This window comes from Benincasa hispida, chromosome 12 (genome assembly GCF_027475165.1).
Source record: "Benincasa hispida cultivar pf3 chromosome 12, pf3_genome.v1.1, whole genome shotgun sequence".
NCBI classification, from domain to species: domain Eukaryota; kingdom Viridiplantae; phylum Streptophyta; class Magnoliopsida; order Cucurbitales; family Cucurbitaceae; genus Benincasa; species Benincasa hispida.
Window position 1 is genome coordinate 75789716 of NC_143489.1, and position 16446 is coordinate 75806161.

General features: G+C 33.2%; 1 protein-coding gene and 1 non-coding gene across 3 annotated transcripts; one reads left to right on the top strand and one right to left on the bottom strand.

The window, feature by feature from the left end:
- The first annotated feature begins 675 nt into the window (after positions 1-675).
- Positions 676-9887, top strand: LOC120068011 (flowering locus K homology domain-like). Of its 2 annotated transcripts, XM_039019671.2 has the most exons (9): positions 676-1228; positions 1473-1574; positions 3126-3347; positions 6523-6581; positions 6760-6851; positions 6970-7082; positions 7169-7231; positions 8376-8452; positions 9477-9887. In XM_039019671.2, exons 1-9 carry the CDS (start codon positions 902-904, stop codon positions 9490-9492), a joined length of 1071 nt encoding a protein of 356 aa, XP_038875599.1. In that variant the 5' UTR covers positions 676-901; the 3' UTR covers positions 9493-9887. The 2 variants fall into 2 exon arrangements, with proteins under 2 accessions (XP_038875599.1, XP_038875600.1); XM_039019672.2 differs by lacking the exon at positions 1473-1574 and having other exon boundaries at positions 769-1228.
- Positions 9888-12759: 2872 nt separating this feature from the next.
- Positions 12760-12833, bottom strand: TRNAT-AGU (transfer RNA threonine (anticodon AGU)). Its single transcript has one exon. It is a non-coding gene; the product is annotated as a tRNA-Thr (tRNA).
- Positions 12834-16446: the final 3613 nt, after the last annotated feature.

The following is a 16446-nucleotide window of genomic DNA, read 5'->3' on the forward strand; positions in this document are numbered from 1 at the left end:
AAACTAAATGAATTATATATCGATTCAATATTCAAATTTTACTATAGAAAATAAAATAATAACAAATTTTAACCACGCGATGAACTTTTAACTAGTTATAATAAAATGGTTCTTTTTGTACGAATCATCCAATTTGAAATGCCCAAAAAAAAATCTAATTCGATTTTTAAAAATTTTGGTTTAATTTTAACCTCTTGCTCAAGTCATGTTAGTATGAAATTATTGAAATAGAACATTGTGCATGTGGATTAACATCCTGCTCTCATTATTCTCACTTCTTAAGGTTTAGGTTTTTCTGCTCTTCACTCTCTCCCACTCTTTGTTCTTTACTCTTTTCTCTCGCTCTTTTTAAAGTAAGAAGAGTGAGAGTCAAAAGTAAAGATCGAAAATCAGGATGTCTAGTAACAAAAGTAGCAAGGAACAAAAATGTTAAGAGTAAAGATTGAAAGCGAGGATGTATTGTAACGAGAAATGAAGTCGAAAATTAAGAATTCAAATGCGTATATAATAAGGTTTTTTCGATAATAATGATACAAGCGAGAGGAAAAGAACTTAAATTTAATAAATGGGACAAATTTTATTTTGGACCAAAATTTTAGGTCAAAGCATAGCATCATATCAAACTAAAATTACATCAACCAATTTGAAATAGAGTGGTAAAGAATTTGGAAATTTAACCTAGAAGAAATGTCTATGCTTAGGACATACAGTGCAGTATGCTAAAATAGTTGTATATATAAAACTAAAACTAGCCCTTTCTGTTCTGGCTCTCGTTCTCCATCGTCTTGTGCTGGTTCTCTATGGTATCATCATCAACTATCATCATTTCTTTTCTGCATTCACGTCTTCATCCTGATACGCCCATCTTCAATTCCTCACTGCCCTGAAGATTCCTCCTAATATGCAACCAGGTGATATTCCTCTATACCCTTCCATTCCCCCCATGGCTCCCCTTCCTGTTTCTATGCCCTTACCGGGAACTCTATTGGTTTCCGAGCCCGGACATACCGTCACCGGCAAACGCCGACGAGAGGACGACCCGATCGTTCCCAATTCGGAGGCCTCAGATGTATCGGCTCCCAAGAGACAGGCGAAGGCTCATGACGTGCTTTTCAGAATCGTTGTGCCCTCGAAGCAGATCGGGAAGGTTATTGGTAAAGTTGGTTGCCGAATCCAGAAGGTTCGTGAGGAGACCAAAGCTACAATTAAGATTGCGGATGCAGTCGCGGTATGGTTCTTGTATTTGATTTTGAGAGCTTCGGGTTAGGGTTTTTCGTTTCGCGTTTCTTCTTTGCTACTCTTTTCTTTTGTTTGGCTATGGAGGAAGTACTAAAAGAAAGCTTCATGTTTTTTCACTATGTTTAATTTTAGCGGCGGTTTTTTTTTCTCTTAAATATTTTGCTGGTTGTGTTGTAATGTATGTCAAATGGTCGTTGTATTGGTGACTATATGAGCTTTTGTTGATGTTTCAGCGGTATGAAGAACGTGTTATCATTATAAGTTCCAAGGACAATGATAATTCGGTTACTGATGCGGAGAAAGCACTTCAGCAAATTGCAGCACTGATATTGAAGGTCATACATCGCTAACTGCTAGACTGTGCTGTAGAGATGTTATATGTATTTTCTTGTGTGATGTTGAGTCTCAAGAGTATTTTCTTTGTTTATGTTGTGGAAAGGCCAATTTCGCCAATTTCAAAGAAAACCAAGTTATTTGTGGCTTCTTTAGGAAGGTTAAACACTGGGGACTTTGTCCAAAGATCTTCATCCATGGTTTTGGATTTTCCTAGTACGGTAATGCATATCGTGCAGGGAAGCGACAAAGAATTTGAACTCCAAAAAAAAAAAAAAAAGGAACCAAAAGAGAGTGACAAACAATTTAAACCGATGTCAGTCTACCGTGAAACTTTGAAACAGTTTCTGGGACATGTTTGGGTCAATTTAGCCACAGTCAGAGTGATGCAGTTAGTGCTAGAAGTTCTTTAGTTTTTAATTGTTGTAGTTTTATTCAAATATGTTGTTGTTAATTCCCTTCAAGTTGAGGCTGTCAACTTTGTGTTTACACATATTCACAATCAATTATTGACTTATCTGTTTAAGAGCTTTCGGCTACATCTCAGTGGTTGTGAGGGTAAGGATATGTTGGAGGAGGTGCTTGTTAATAATTCTCCTTCGGGAGTCAGGTTCTTTGGCAATTGGTTTTTTTTTTTTTTTTTCCTATTTTATGGAATTTGTGCCTTGAGAGAAATAGGATATTCTTAGGAATACATAAGAGTATTGGAGGAGGTTTGGAGTGTAACAAATTTAAATGCCTCTCTTTGGGAATTTTTTGTTCTTAACAATTAGAGCAATCTCCTGTTATATTGCTTTATGTTCTGTTTTTCTTCTCTGGTGTTCGGAAGTTCTTTTCTGCAGGCTATTCTTTTTAATAGAAGTTACACTTTTATATGTATTAAAATAAAACATATTCCGTATCTGCAATGGTTGATGTATAAATAAGAAGATATGCCTTATCCACAATGGTTGAAAGCTTCTTCATGAATGTTTCTTTGCTATATTGACGTGTATAATGAGGCAGTAATCATGGAGGTAACTGGTGTTAATGACTTCAATCAAAGGCTGGCAACTCTAGTCCTTTGACTGCCTTAAAAATTTTGTTTTTTCCCATATCAAGAAGTTAAATATCTAGATGAAAATAAAAAGACAACACTTGAAGTTATTGATTTTCAAGGAAGGGTAAGTAACAGCACTTTCATCATGTGATTGGTTCTTTTTTATTTTTTTATGAGTAACAATGTGCAATTGAGCTAGCTAGCTTACACTTACATGCCCCTTGACAAATTAAACTACCCCTCTGATGTCAAGAACATGTAGTATATTTGATGACTTAGCTTGGCAGCCATCATTGTTTTAATGTACAAGTTTGGACTGCTATCTTTTTTCCTAAATAACCTGTCCATAATACTTGATCAATTAATTAGTCCCTCTTCTTGAAGTGCAAATGTCAGCGTGGTAAAATAGAATGATAGCTTCTCATATTTATTTTGGATCATTTTTTAGAATTTTGTATCTGCTACTTCTTTTATTTATTTTTATTTTTTAATTATATTTATCATATTTTTACAGGAAGATGGTACGAGTGTTGAAGAACTAAAAGTTGGAACAGGGCATGTGGCTGCCAATACTATAAGGCTCCTAATAGCAGGATCTCAAGCAGGTTCCTTGATTGGTGCCTCAGGTCAAAATATTGAGAAATTGAGGAATTCTTCTGGTGCATCAATTACGATTCTTGCCCCAAATCAATTACCTCTTTGTGCATCTGCTCACGAATCTGACCGAGTGGTGCAAGTGAGTTTTTCCACTCTGTCAGAATTTAGCACATATATAGTGTATCATTATTTTTTTTATGAGAAACAAGTATTATAGTGTATCCTTCTTTCCTTCCGATTAAGTTCATCACTATTTGTTTGTATCATAATGATATGACCAATGTTACAGCTATGCTTGATGCTATTTCATTTAAATATTGAGCAAGATGTTTTAGTAGTTTGCCCATTGAAAGTAATGAGCTGAAAATGAGTTTTGGTTCTACTTTTTTAACGTTTTCTAAATGTTCACTGAGAAAAAATTGACTTTCGTGAGTAGAATGTCGCTAACTAGTATTCGGTGATTCTTGATATGAATATTGACCACACAATACATATCCCTACTTTTGTAGTTTTGTAATGTTTGGTTTTGGCTATTAATTTGTTATGATTGTAATCATTAGTAGATGATTCTAATGTCATCTAATGGCTAGTTGAAAAATCGTTTGGGGTTAGCGAAGTTATCTCTTAGCTACATTGACCTCACTCATCATCAATATTTTCATCCTCGAGTAGTTGAGGCTCAAAATCTACTTGAAGGCTATCGTTTATAGCTGTAGAAAGTGGAGCTTGGTGATATTCCCTTATTGCTTTCTTGAGCTTCAAGATATGAAATATTGGGAGGAAATACTTCCTAGTCGTAGATCCTGCTTTCATGTCACTGTTCTCATCCACTCCACCCCCAAAGTAGAGGTGTGCGCAGTTCGACTTTATTTTATTTTCGCCATATTTGGAGATCAAACCAAACCGTTTAGCTTTGGAAGTAACTAAACCAAAAAGTATTAAAGTGCTTCTTGATTTCAATTCAAATTGAAGTAACCTAATTTTTTGATAGTTGCAAGTCTCTTGTCCCCGATGACTTCTCCATGGGCTTCTATCAGGATCACTGGGAGGTTAGGAGGATCTTTATAATATTTTCGAGAATTTTATGAGAAGGGTGATTGGCAGGTGCAGATCGATTAATGAAACTTATGTTTGTTTCATTTCTGAAAATGAAATGCATACTAGATTAAGGAATTTAAGAACAATAAACGTAGTCATGATCTTATGTCTTTACAAGATTGTGGCTGATCACTTGAGAGAGGTTCTTCCTAGCACAATTTTAAATTTGGAGGGCGCCTTTATTGCAAAAAGACAAATTTTGGACCGGGCTAGCAAAATCATGTATTGAAGAATAAAACACTAGAAAATAGAAAGGTTTTACTTTTAAAATTTTGAAAAAACCTATGATCATGTGGATGGGGCGTTCTTGACAAGGTTCTCTAGAGGAAGGGTTCAGGTATAAGTGGAGGGCTAGGATGTTGAGTTGTGTGAGGAATGACCAACATGCCAAGAGGGAGGATTTTTGCTTCCAAGGACTTAGGCAGTGTGAGACTCTCACTCCCATTTTCTCTTTATACTAGTGGTCGATGTCCTATGTAGGTTGGTCTCTACTAGAGTGGAAACTGGAAAATGGTTGTATTAAGAGTTCCTTGTGAGAAGGTAGAGGCTTCACTTTTTGCACCTCTTTTGCACATGCACCTCAAGGATTTGTTCCTTCTTTAGCTCTCACCTTGGGGTTTCATTCCCTTCTCGCTCATAGGGAGTCGTTGGAGGGTACCTCTTTGTGTTCTATTTTGGAGTTGTTAAGTACCCTGGTTCTCTTTTTTATCACCTTCTCCTTCCTCGGGCTTCTCTTCCGATTATCTTGTCTTTCTTATGAGGACTCTTTCTCTTCTTGATCATCCCTTCATTTTATTCACGCTGGAAAATTAAGTTCTCCATAAAGGTTAAGTTCATTGTTTGGCAAGTCTTGCATGGAAGAGTACACTTTAGACCACGTGCTAATACATTCTCCCTTCTTTTTTGGACTATAGTGATGCTCCCATCGTAAAGATGTGTTAGAGAATCTTGACCATATTATTTCGGGTTGCTATTATGCTCAATCGATAAGTTCTAGGTTTCATAATGCTTTTGGAATCTCATTCGTTTGGAGCAGTAGGAATTGTGGGGATTTGATGGAGAAGGTTTGTCGTCTCACTCTTTTAGGGAGAAGGATGCTTTTCATTGGCATGCAGGCTTCTTTGTCATTCTTTAGGGGTTTTGGACCATGTTTTCATAATCATTTGAGGCATCAGCCTCGAGGTGGGGTGGCCTCAAGGCTTAGGCTTTGTGTAAGGTGAAAGGAGGCTTGAGCCTTTGTGCTTGTGCCATTGAGGTGTGAGAGGCATAAGCCTCGGTGAAAAGTGGGAAAAATTTTAACCAGTGGACTCTGTTCAAAATTTAGAAATTTTTCCAATTCTCTTCTCATCTGCAGTTTTTTTCTTTTTTCCTCTTTAGAATATTCCCACCTGGTGAATTTTGTAATGCTCAGATTTATAGATCAATGAAACTCAGCTTAGTGAATTGTATGGACCACTGTTTTTAGCCATTTCTGAGTCTTCTTTGCTGTCTGTCTTTATTGCTCCTTCCCAGTTTGATTTGTAACTATGTTTTCATATAATGAGATGGAAATTGTTGATAGCTTTTGTAGTCATGCACCTGGATAATATTTCTTAAACATTCATTCTACAAGTTCTTGTTCCTTTGTGGGACATTGCGATTTCACTCTGTAATCTATACCAGACTATTACTATCTATAGATTTTACTGCGCTTTCTTTGTGAGAAATTGGAGTTTCAAGAGGGGTTTGTTTGTTTGAGAAGCAGTTTCATTTTGGAATTTAAAATTGGCATTAGAAGATAAGTTACACTGTTTCTTTCAAGATTGCTATACTCCATTGCTGCTTCCTCTGCTTTGGGATAGGAATGAAGACCCTGTGAAGTAGTTAGGGAATGGAAATCGGTCTTAGCAATGAGAAGGTTGCTAGAATTTTCTGCCTGTCTTATTCTTCAAGATACTGTTCTCGTTAATAATTTTAAGTTTTACATGCCAAGAATTTTTTATTTCAAGTTGCTCAGTCATTCTTAAATGTTCACTTCACATAATGTTTGTCAAATCATCTATTGAAACTTTATGCAAATGATTTGAAATTGTCATACTCATTCTCACATTGCTGGGCTACTTTTCATGTCTTGTTATCACATCGTGTCCCTAATCTCATTTTTTGAGATGTCTAAGATCATGTTTATAACTATAAGAGCCAGCATTAATATCGGTTATGTTTCATTTGGAACTCAGATATCAGGGGATATTCCGGCAGTTTTGAAGGCTCTTGAGGAGATAGGCAATCAGCTAAGGTCCTAATTTGAACAAAGTCTGAGAGTTTATCTGATTCATGCACACTTCTGAAACATTTACATAAACTTTGTGGAGTACAAGATAATTGCAGCAGATGTTTCTTGAGATCAGTCAAAACTCGGTGTCCTATTTTTCTTCCTATTTTTTTTAGTGATTTTGGGTTGAATTCAATTTCAGGGTAAATCCACCTCGGCAAGTCATTTCCGTTAGCCCAACATATAATTATAATACAATGCACCCGCCACAGTCATATATGGATCCAACCTCAGGTTATTCAGTGGTTTTCTGGATCAAATAAATCATTTCTGATTCCGTCTTTTGTGTGTCTGTGAAGTTTTAATATTTTTTCTTCTAACCACATCATCTTTAGGAAAACCAATCTTGCAGTTAATTATGTAACCTTCGAGATGTTGATATCGGAGACATTGGTGGGTGGGTTGATCGGGATTGGTGGCTTTAACATATCAAGAATCAGAAATGAATCTGGGGCTACTATCAAGGTCAGAAAACCAAGCAGTTTTATTTTCATTATGAAAGATCCTGGAATTCCATTCCTAATTCAATATCCCTACATTATTCTTTACAGGTTTGTGGTGGCAGAGGTGAACAAAATTACAGGCAAATACAGTTTGGTGGAAGTGCTGAACAGGCATGAGTTTTTCTCTTATCTTAAGTTTCATGAACTAGCCCCAATTCGTGAATGTGCAAATAAAATTTTGAGTTTCGATAATGATGTATATTACAGGCAAAACTGTTTGGGTTTATTTTTCTGATTTTGTAAAAAATAAGCTGGTCTGTTGACAGATTTGAAAGCTGAAAAAATAATGTTGTCAAGCACGCCTATATTTCTGTGTTACACGCAGTAAATATGCAAGTAAAAAGAAAACATTTGAATTAGATAATTAAAGGGGAAAAAAATCCATCTGTAAGTTGTAATGTCAAAATCATTTATGCTGAAAACATATTCCTTAAAAAAAAAATTTATCAACTTTAGTTTCGACAATGATGTATGTGTGATACTGATTTCCTAAACATATTATTTTGTGGTTGTGTGGATGTAATTGAATGAAATATGGATATTAAAAAAAATAATTTTAACAAATGAAAATAATTGTATGATTAACACCTGAGAGTGCGTTGGTTTTTGACTTTTTGTGCACCTTTCTTGTGTTGTGTTTGCTTATTGTTCGTTTCAAAGATATTGACCTTGAAGTGGCTGATGATACCGATCTGATATAAGATGAGTATAATTTACTAATATTTTGCAGTTGGCATTGTCAAACGTTGTAAATAAGTTGTCTTGATATATTTTTTTGGATGTTTATCTTTGAATGAAAATAACTTTTAAGTGTGTTTTTTATCTTCTTGTTTGGTTATTTGCTTAAAGCAGGCAATTTCTTTTTTAATTAAAAAAGACAAGCATGATGTGCAAGTGATTTGGGGGTGTTCTTTTTCTCACATTTTCTTGGTAGAGAATAATTAAATAAAAGATGTTGGACTGACTTTTGTTTCCATGGGTACTAAATAGTGATCGTTTTTATATTTTTCATTGAAGAAAATTCGGTAGATATTCTTTTAGTATATAAATAAATTATTTTATCTGTATAAATAATTATTATATTTTATTATTATTAATTTCTGAAAGATCAAATAAAAAAAACTCGGTATGCCAGAAATTGAGTAGCTTCAGAATATCTTGAGCATACCTTGATTTTTTTCAAACACCTCTCTCGCATTTCTTTTCTTTTATGTGACGGAGCATCATTTTGTATTGTTTTGTGGATGGTTATCAGGTAGCATTGGCAAAGCAAAGGGTTGATGAATATATTTATTCTCAGGTGATACGACAAGCTGGTGTTCAACAGACAGCGTAGGTTTTCCTTCATAACTGACATTCTCTTTCTCTCTCTCTCTCTCTTCGTGCAAAAAAAAAATCCTGTGGTGAAGTCATTGTCCAAGTTCTAGGATCTCATCCCAAAAAAGAAGAAAAGGAAAAAAATCAGAAGTTTCATCAAAATCATACGACCATGGTGTTGGTAACAGAAAATTCAAAACCTTAAGTTGTACTCGGTGGTATCGGTAACACTCCATTTAGAGACAAGAATGACCAATACTTGAACTTCCACCGGAAAAGAAAATGATATACTGAATGGTAGACTTTGTCAAGTTATATAATATAATATTTCTATATTTAGCTTTGGTGTAGCACAGGTAGGGAATTTGGTATGATTTTTGACGTCGTGAAAAAGGTGCTTTTAGTCCATTCGGATTCACAATCTTTAGAGGAAATAGATTTCTTAGAGAGACTAATCATTCTTTCCCCCCAAAAATTTCTAATCAAATGTTTTGACAATTCTAGAAACACTAGGGTGAAAAAAATCACCCCATCTCTAGTCTGTAGTCTGAACGAGAGAGCAACATATAATTGTGGTAGCATGATTTCTCATCTCGAGTAGATAGATACTCTGTTTTATAGTTTAGACTATTGAACTCTTTACTAACCTGAGAATTCTGCATGGTTTCAATTTGATCTCTATGTTTTAATTTGATTTTGGTTCAATATTAGTCCCATCCAAAAAGCACATGTAACACAGTTGTCAACTTTTGGTTAAGCCAAAGACGAGGATTAAATTGAAAGAACACATGATTGGTTTAGCCAATCCATAGTGGTCACTTACCTAAGATTTAATAGGTTAGTTGAGGTACGTATAAGTTGACTCAAACACTCACGGATGTTAAGAAAAGAAGGAAAGAATTAGAATCCTTAAAACTAAATTGAAGTTGAGGACAAACATGCACACCGATCATATATAACCAAAAATATTAATGGGTTCTTTTGGTAACAAAAACGAGATTCCTGTTTGTTTCAGCTCATTTGATACAATGTTGTTCAGTCTGCAGATGTGGTAAATCTCAAAACAGAAAGAGTTGTTAGTTGTAATGGCAACAGCTGCACGGGAAGCTCTGAAGGACAGCTCCTACAAACTTCAATCTGATGACTGGGTGGATATGATCTGATTAGTACAGTTAATGAAGTGCTGCAGGATTTTGGAATAATGGCTTCCTTTTTTTTTCTATTTTATTTTTTGAAAAATGTGACATATTGTAATTGTGGCAAATAGTTTTCTGAATATTTTCTATATTAACTACTTAAGAGTTTCTATAGCTATTAGAGGCTGCTAGGTAAAGTTTGGCTTGGAGCTCTCTAGTCCTGAACTAAACTTTGATCTCTAATTTGCTCGGTATCTTATTGCTTTTAGTACGATCGTTTAACGTACAAATGTAATCTTTTTTCGGTATGGAAATACGTGGGTAAGTCATCTCTCCTTAGCCATACAATAGCCATACAAGTTGAAGCCAAATCTATTGAGGCTCGTTGGTAACCATTTTGTAAGGTTTGTATCTTTCTTAAGTATAATAGTTGGATTTTTAGTTAAATCTTAAAAATAAAAATAAGTTTTTAAATTTTTTTATAAAAAAATTTGGCTTGAATTTTTAAATCATTGGTAAAAAGTATATAACAAATGAAATTTAGAAGTGAAAGTATTATCTATAGATTTAATTATTAAAAACAAAAATGCACAAAAATTCAAAATCAAATGGTTACTAAATGTGATCTAAATAATTTTGTTGAGACGAGTCTTAAAATGTTTGGGAAATAAATTATTTTATTTGTTAATTCTAACCTTAATGAAGTGAATTTGAAATTTTAGGTTCTGTTTGGAACTTTTTTTAGTGCTTTAAGTACCATTTTTTAAAAGCTTCTGTCTTCAACAATGCAATATTTGGAACAATTTCTTTAAGGGGGTGTTTTGAGAAATGAGAAAAATAGTGAAGTTTAAGGAATTATGAAGTTTAGAGAGTTATGAATTCATGAATTTTCAGGTCCATGGTGTAAGAGCATGTTTGAGAGTGACTCTGAAATGACTAGAATCACTTTCAAAATCACTCTTGAACATAATTTTTATCATTCAAAATTAGCTTTGATGATATAAAAATTGTATTTAAAAGTGTAAAATTAGATATTAAATTAACTTTGAATGATTAAAAGTATATTTTAGAGTGATTTTGAATATGATAAAAGTGATCTTAACAATTTCAAAATCACTCCCAAACATGTACCGAGAACTTGATAAGTTATAAATTTGATGTGATCTTAGTAGTGAGATTCATCAATTCCTTGGGCCAAACAGGGAGTGGAGTTCATAACTCTTATTTCTCAACTCTTTAGGAAAAGTACACCTTAAAAGAGTTTGAAAGCTCGTCGTCCGAGTCTTTAATGCTTTGAATCATCGTTTATTTCATCATTTAGATGCTCTAATTCTTTATTTTAGATTAAAGTTGCCTTAAAAACATTTTAGGCTAAATTATAACAATTACCTTTGAATTTTGCTCTTTGTTTTAAAAATATCCCTATATTTTCAAAAAATACAATATTGCCTTTAGACTTTCACGAACATTTTAAAACTACCCTTGAAATGGAAATCTTTTAGAATTTGAACAAAAATCAAGATTTAAAACTTTGTTGTGATGACCTAGTATTAGGATCTCAGTCCTTGAGCCTTGTGCTAATTGATGCCATGGCATGTGCATGGGCAATACATGGGTGAAGAGCAAGGAAGGCAGCACAGGAGGTCGCACGCAAACAAGCACTTTAAGTGTTAAATCACTTATTGATCCAAAAGAAGTGATGGGTAAATGTAAAATCATCGATTGACCTAAAAGTTTAAGTTGATGGGTGAAAGTAAATTTATTATTATATCATCTAACACTCCCCCTCATTTATGAGCATGAAATATAGAAGACCCGTCAAGTGGAAATCAATATTAATTGGGGAGGAAATAACATTGTAAGAGTTTGAATACAGGATTTCCTAGACCACTTATTTTGATACCATATTAAATCATCGATTGACCTAAAAGTTTAAGGTATTGGGTGGCAGTACATTCAATGGAAAGGGACGCTAAGTACGTGCAACGCCAAACAAAAGCACGAGAGTCAAAGGCATGCGCCAAGCAGCAAGTGACAAGGCAACACTCACATGTGTGCGGGAGGTGCAGCCTTAGTGCCATCTAGCACAAGCGATTCGGTGCTACTTTGCTGCGAGTAGGAGCTTGTTCAGGGTGAGTAAAAGTGCAACCCAACAATTTCGGAGCTGACTTACTTGGACCCATGATACATGACAGATATTTTTGTGAGACACCTGAGGATAGAAGATTATCACTAATAGTCATACTTAGTCCAACACATGCTGACAAGAAGCTTGGAAGAGTGGTGAAGTGGTGTGTAACAAGTGGTGAGTGGCTAGCAGTTTTGATGGCAAGATGGGTGCTTACTCTTGGTCATGGTAGTTATTCTAAGATCATGGGTGGTTACCTCCAATGTGGACAGTTAGCTAGATCCTAGACGGTTGTGCCTAGATCATGAGTGATTACCTAAGAAAAATAGATGAGTGGGAAGTTGTCCATGTGTAGGAGAGTGGAGTAATATATGGGACGTGGTAGTTACTCGTTAGTGGGCCATGTTCGTGGGGTAGGTGCCTAAAATGTAGGGCAATTACTTGACCATGGAGAGTGGGCTTCCAATTATAAGGGAAGTGGGCGATTAGCCACCCCCACTAGCTCACTCACCCCACACTTCTTCTTTTCTTGTTTATTTGAGAGTGAAGATGGAGTGTAAAATGTACTCGTGTGATCGTTTATAAGTGTTTTATAGGTATTTATTGGATAAAATTTAATATTGTACTAAAAAAACCTTCTTAAGTCGCACGGGTTGAGGATGAAAAATTCATCATCGAATTCTAATCCATACACCTAGAATGATGTGATGATCTAAATTGTCTTTTTAAATCACTACCACATCATTCCATATTTCAACAAAATTTGTCAAAAGTTTCAAAGATTTATACTTCAATGATACTTTTAAAACATTTGTGAAAATTTAAGAGTAATATTGTTACTTTTAAAATATTTGTGAAAATTTAAGGATGATATTGTTACTTTTAAAAGTGTGAAAATATTTTTAAAATAAATGAAAAAGTTCAGGGATATGTTTAACCATTTAACCACATTTAAACATGCAAATAATGTAGGGTGAAAAGTATTTTAAAATTAAGATTCATATTTTATAAGATTATTGGAGATTTTGACGCATTCTTATCAAAATAAAAGGAAAACATGCTTTCATTGAGAGTTGAACTCAAGACCTCCCGCTTACTAAACGGGTGCTCTAACCAACTGAGCTATGAAAGCATTCACGTCCTCCAGTGATCTACTTACTTTTTTCTAGTTTAGGATGTTAAAGCATAGGCAAGTTTCTTAGAAGTTAGATCACAAGAGGAAAACAATTGAGAAATTGCATTGTTTTGTGTTTACCACAAGAAAAAGTTCACGTTGCCGGTAGATCGTCACTACTATTATAATATTTCCTCAATTGTCTCTTACCATTTGAAGGTAGTTTTAGTGAAGTTGACTAGAGTGTTAAATTGGATGAATACCAAAATTTGTTCTTTCTCTCGTGACCAGAATACATTCATACTGAGAATGAGAGTTATAAAGAGATTGTAGAAAATCTATTTGATTCAATAATGGATTAGTTCCGATTTCTCCAATTGAAAATATTGGTTTGGTTTTGATCATGAAAACCATCTTAGCATGATGATGGACATGGTAGAGTTGAAATTGTTGAAGATTGGAAATAGAGATGGTCATTCAAACTACAAAAATCGAACTGAAAACTCAGTGAAACCGAAATATGCGGTTCGATCCGGTTTGAAGAAATTTTGAAACCGAATTAATTCAGTTCGGTTCACTTTCACTTTCGAAAACCGAATTTGAAATCAAACCGAACCGTTTTTAACTAATATATAGAGAGTAAAACCGAATTTAAAACCAGACCACTTTTAATTTAAAGAACAAAACTGAATTTAAAACCAAACCGAACCAAACCGTTTTTAATTAAAAAAGAATATAACATGGATCTTTTAAAAATGCCAAAACCGAATTTGAAATCGAACCGAACTGCATATATGCGGTTTAGTTTGAACCAATAAATCGATTCGGTTCAGTTTCACATTTTAAAAAATTCGATTAAGTTCGGTTTGACCAACAAACCGAACCGAATCGAACCGTTTCCACCCCTAATTGGAAATACATTGTTAAATATCTTCAAATACAAGGTATTTTCTCATAATTTTCAATAATTATTTCTAAGAATGTGTCTCGGAAGGAGAAGTTGTTTTCGGAAAAATTATTTCTAATATATAGTATTATCATCATTCTCATCCTAAGGTTTAATTTGTTATTATAAAGTATTTGTATACTGGTTGATTTGTACTTGCAGACTTAAACTACAAACTTTTTATTGTTACAAAGTATTCGTGTCACCCAATTTTAAACTCTTGTTTTTTTTTTTTTTAATATTAGACCAGTAGCAAAATATGATTAAGATTATTTATGGTGGAGATTTAATCAATAAGTATTCTGTATACAATGTATTTATTTAGGTAATATTTCATCAATTAATGTTTAATTATGGTTTTTTTCTTAGATTTTGTAGATTTTGTTTAGGCAATACTTTCTTTTTACTTATACCATATGGATTAAGTTTTTATTTGATAGTTATGATGGGTTATGGTGGCTCGTATGATGATATCATTAGAGATTGACACTTAACTTTACACCAAATCTTTTAATTTTTTTTCTTTCAAAAACATTATTTTTTAGTTTGTTGAATTAATATATCATGGTAAATTTAAAATATTTTTTTGAGATGTTTGGTAGGGTAGTTAAGATTATTTAACATTGTTTTTAATTTATTGGATTGGTTTAAAACAAACCATAATTGTAGAGATTGGACAACGAGGGTATATTTGTCCATTTTAAGATTTTAAAAATAATAGATTCATCAACTTGGCCATTTTTCCAAACTGAAACTATTTTGGTCATTTGTCTAGTCAACCCAAAAACAATTTATTTTTAGGGTCAATTCTTCCGTGTGGATCATCAGTAGCAATCGCTTATTTATTTTTTTTAATCTTTTTTTACAACAATTGAGAGGCGGGGATTGAACCTTCAACCTCGAGGGCTGCATATTAATAACATAGAGCCAAGATTATGTTGGCAACATTAACTCATTGTTACATAAAGGGAAAAAAACCTTAAATTTAGATAATTACAAAACTTGAAACATTATCTAGTTTTAACATCAAAAATTTGTAAGTGAACTTAATTATAAATTATTGAGTAATTGCATTCATTTCCATGCATCATATTCAATCACAAAGGGAGAAAAATTGTTTTGTTTTTTAAATTTAACTAAAAATTCAAGTATTTAGTTGCAAAGGATGATGTTTTTGGATTAACTTTCTAAATATTTAAATAAATGTTTATAAGTGAAAAAAGTATCTATAAATACTTTGAAAGCCAATCTAAACGGATTCAAAGATTATAGTCAACAAGTATAATTTTCAGAAATCAAAACAAAAAAACAAATGATTATTAAATGAGTTTGTAGGCGTCTATTTTATATTTTTTATGTTAATTGACTTATTAAATACTTTTTCAAATTTATTAACCAATGATAAGTTTTGCTTTTAATTGGAAAAACCAAATTCTAAGGTTTCGTTTGGTAACCATTTGGATTTGGTTTTTGTTATTGTTTTTGAAAATTAAGTCTTTTTCATCCCAATTCTTACAATAATTTGCGTCTTTCTTAGTTACAATGGTTACATTTTTAGCCAAATTCCAAAAACAAAAATAATTTGTTGAAAGTTACTTTTTTAGTTCTCAAAATCTAACTCAATTTTTTAAACCGTTGATGATGAAAAGTAGATAACAAAGGAAGAAATTTAGAAATGAAAGTAGTGTCCATAAGTTTAATTTTCAAAAACAAAATAGTTATCAAATGAGACCTAAAATTTCAACTAAATACAAAAAAAAAAAAAAAAAAAAAAAAAAAAAAAAAAATTCATATTTAACAATCTATTAACATTTTGAGAAAGTATTTGGGATTAAGAGTGAAATAGTGAGGAATAAAGAGTCAAAAAATCTAAAGAATTATGAACTCCTGAGGCCTCAGTGTAAATAGTTGACAAACTCCTGAGACCCACCAACTCTTTGGACCAAACAACGGGTGTAATTCACACTTCCTATTTCCCAACTTCTACTTCAGAGCTATTTGGGTCATACACATCCTAAAATATTAGGCATGTATAGAATAAGTAGCGAAAATGAGCATAGCTATGCTGCTAGTACCATCAATTTCGATGGCATAGATTTGATTCTCTTATCCTATATATTTTATATATGAACTAAGTAAAAAAAAAAAAACAAAAAAAGAAAAACAAAAATTTGTAACACTATTACATGTTTTGTGGACATTTTATAAAATAGTGTTATAGGTTTTGTAACTCATTATTAATATATAATAGTTTCCAAATTTATGATTAAAATGTTGTTTTTAGTTCACATAGCATTCTCATCATGCATCAAATAGAAGTGCTTCATTGTTGAAGCGGGAGACATATTCAACCAATATTTTGTTTGCAGAAACTTCAACTTGGAAGGCAATCTCATTCCTAAATGGTGAACTCTACCTTGTTTTCTAGGGTTAGTTTTTAGAGCTACCGTTAAAGAATGACTTTTCGTTAGGTCGTTTCCTCGAACTTAGATACTTAGCTTACTTTTAAATTCGTAGGATGGATGATCCAAAAATTAGGTAAAAAAAATGTGAAATGATCCAATTTTTGAAAAGAAAAAAATGTCGAATGACCCTTTATTGACGTTAAATTTGGGTGAATTTACCAAAATATACTTGCGCGCACACGGAAAAGCAATCTTGCTCTCGCTCTCTTTTTTTTTTTCC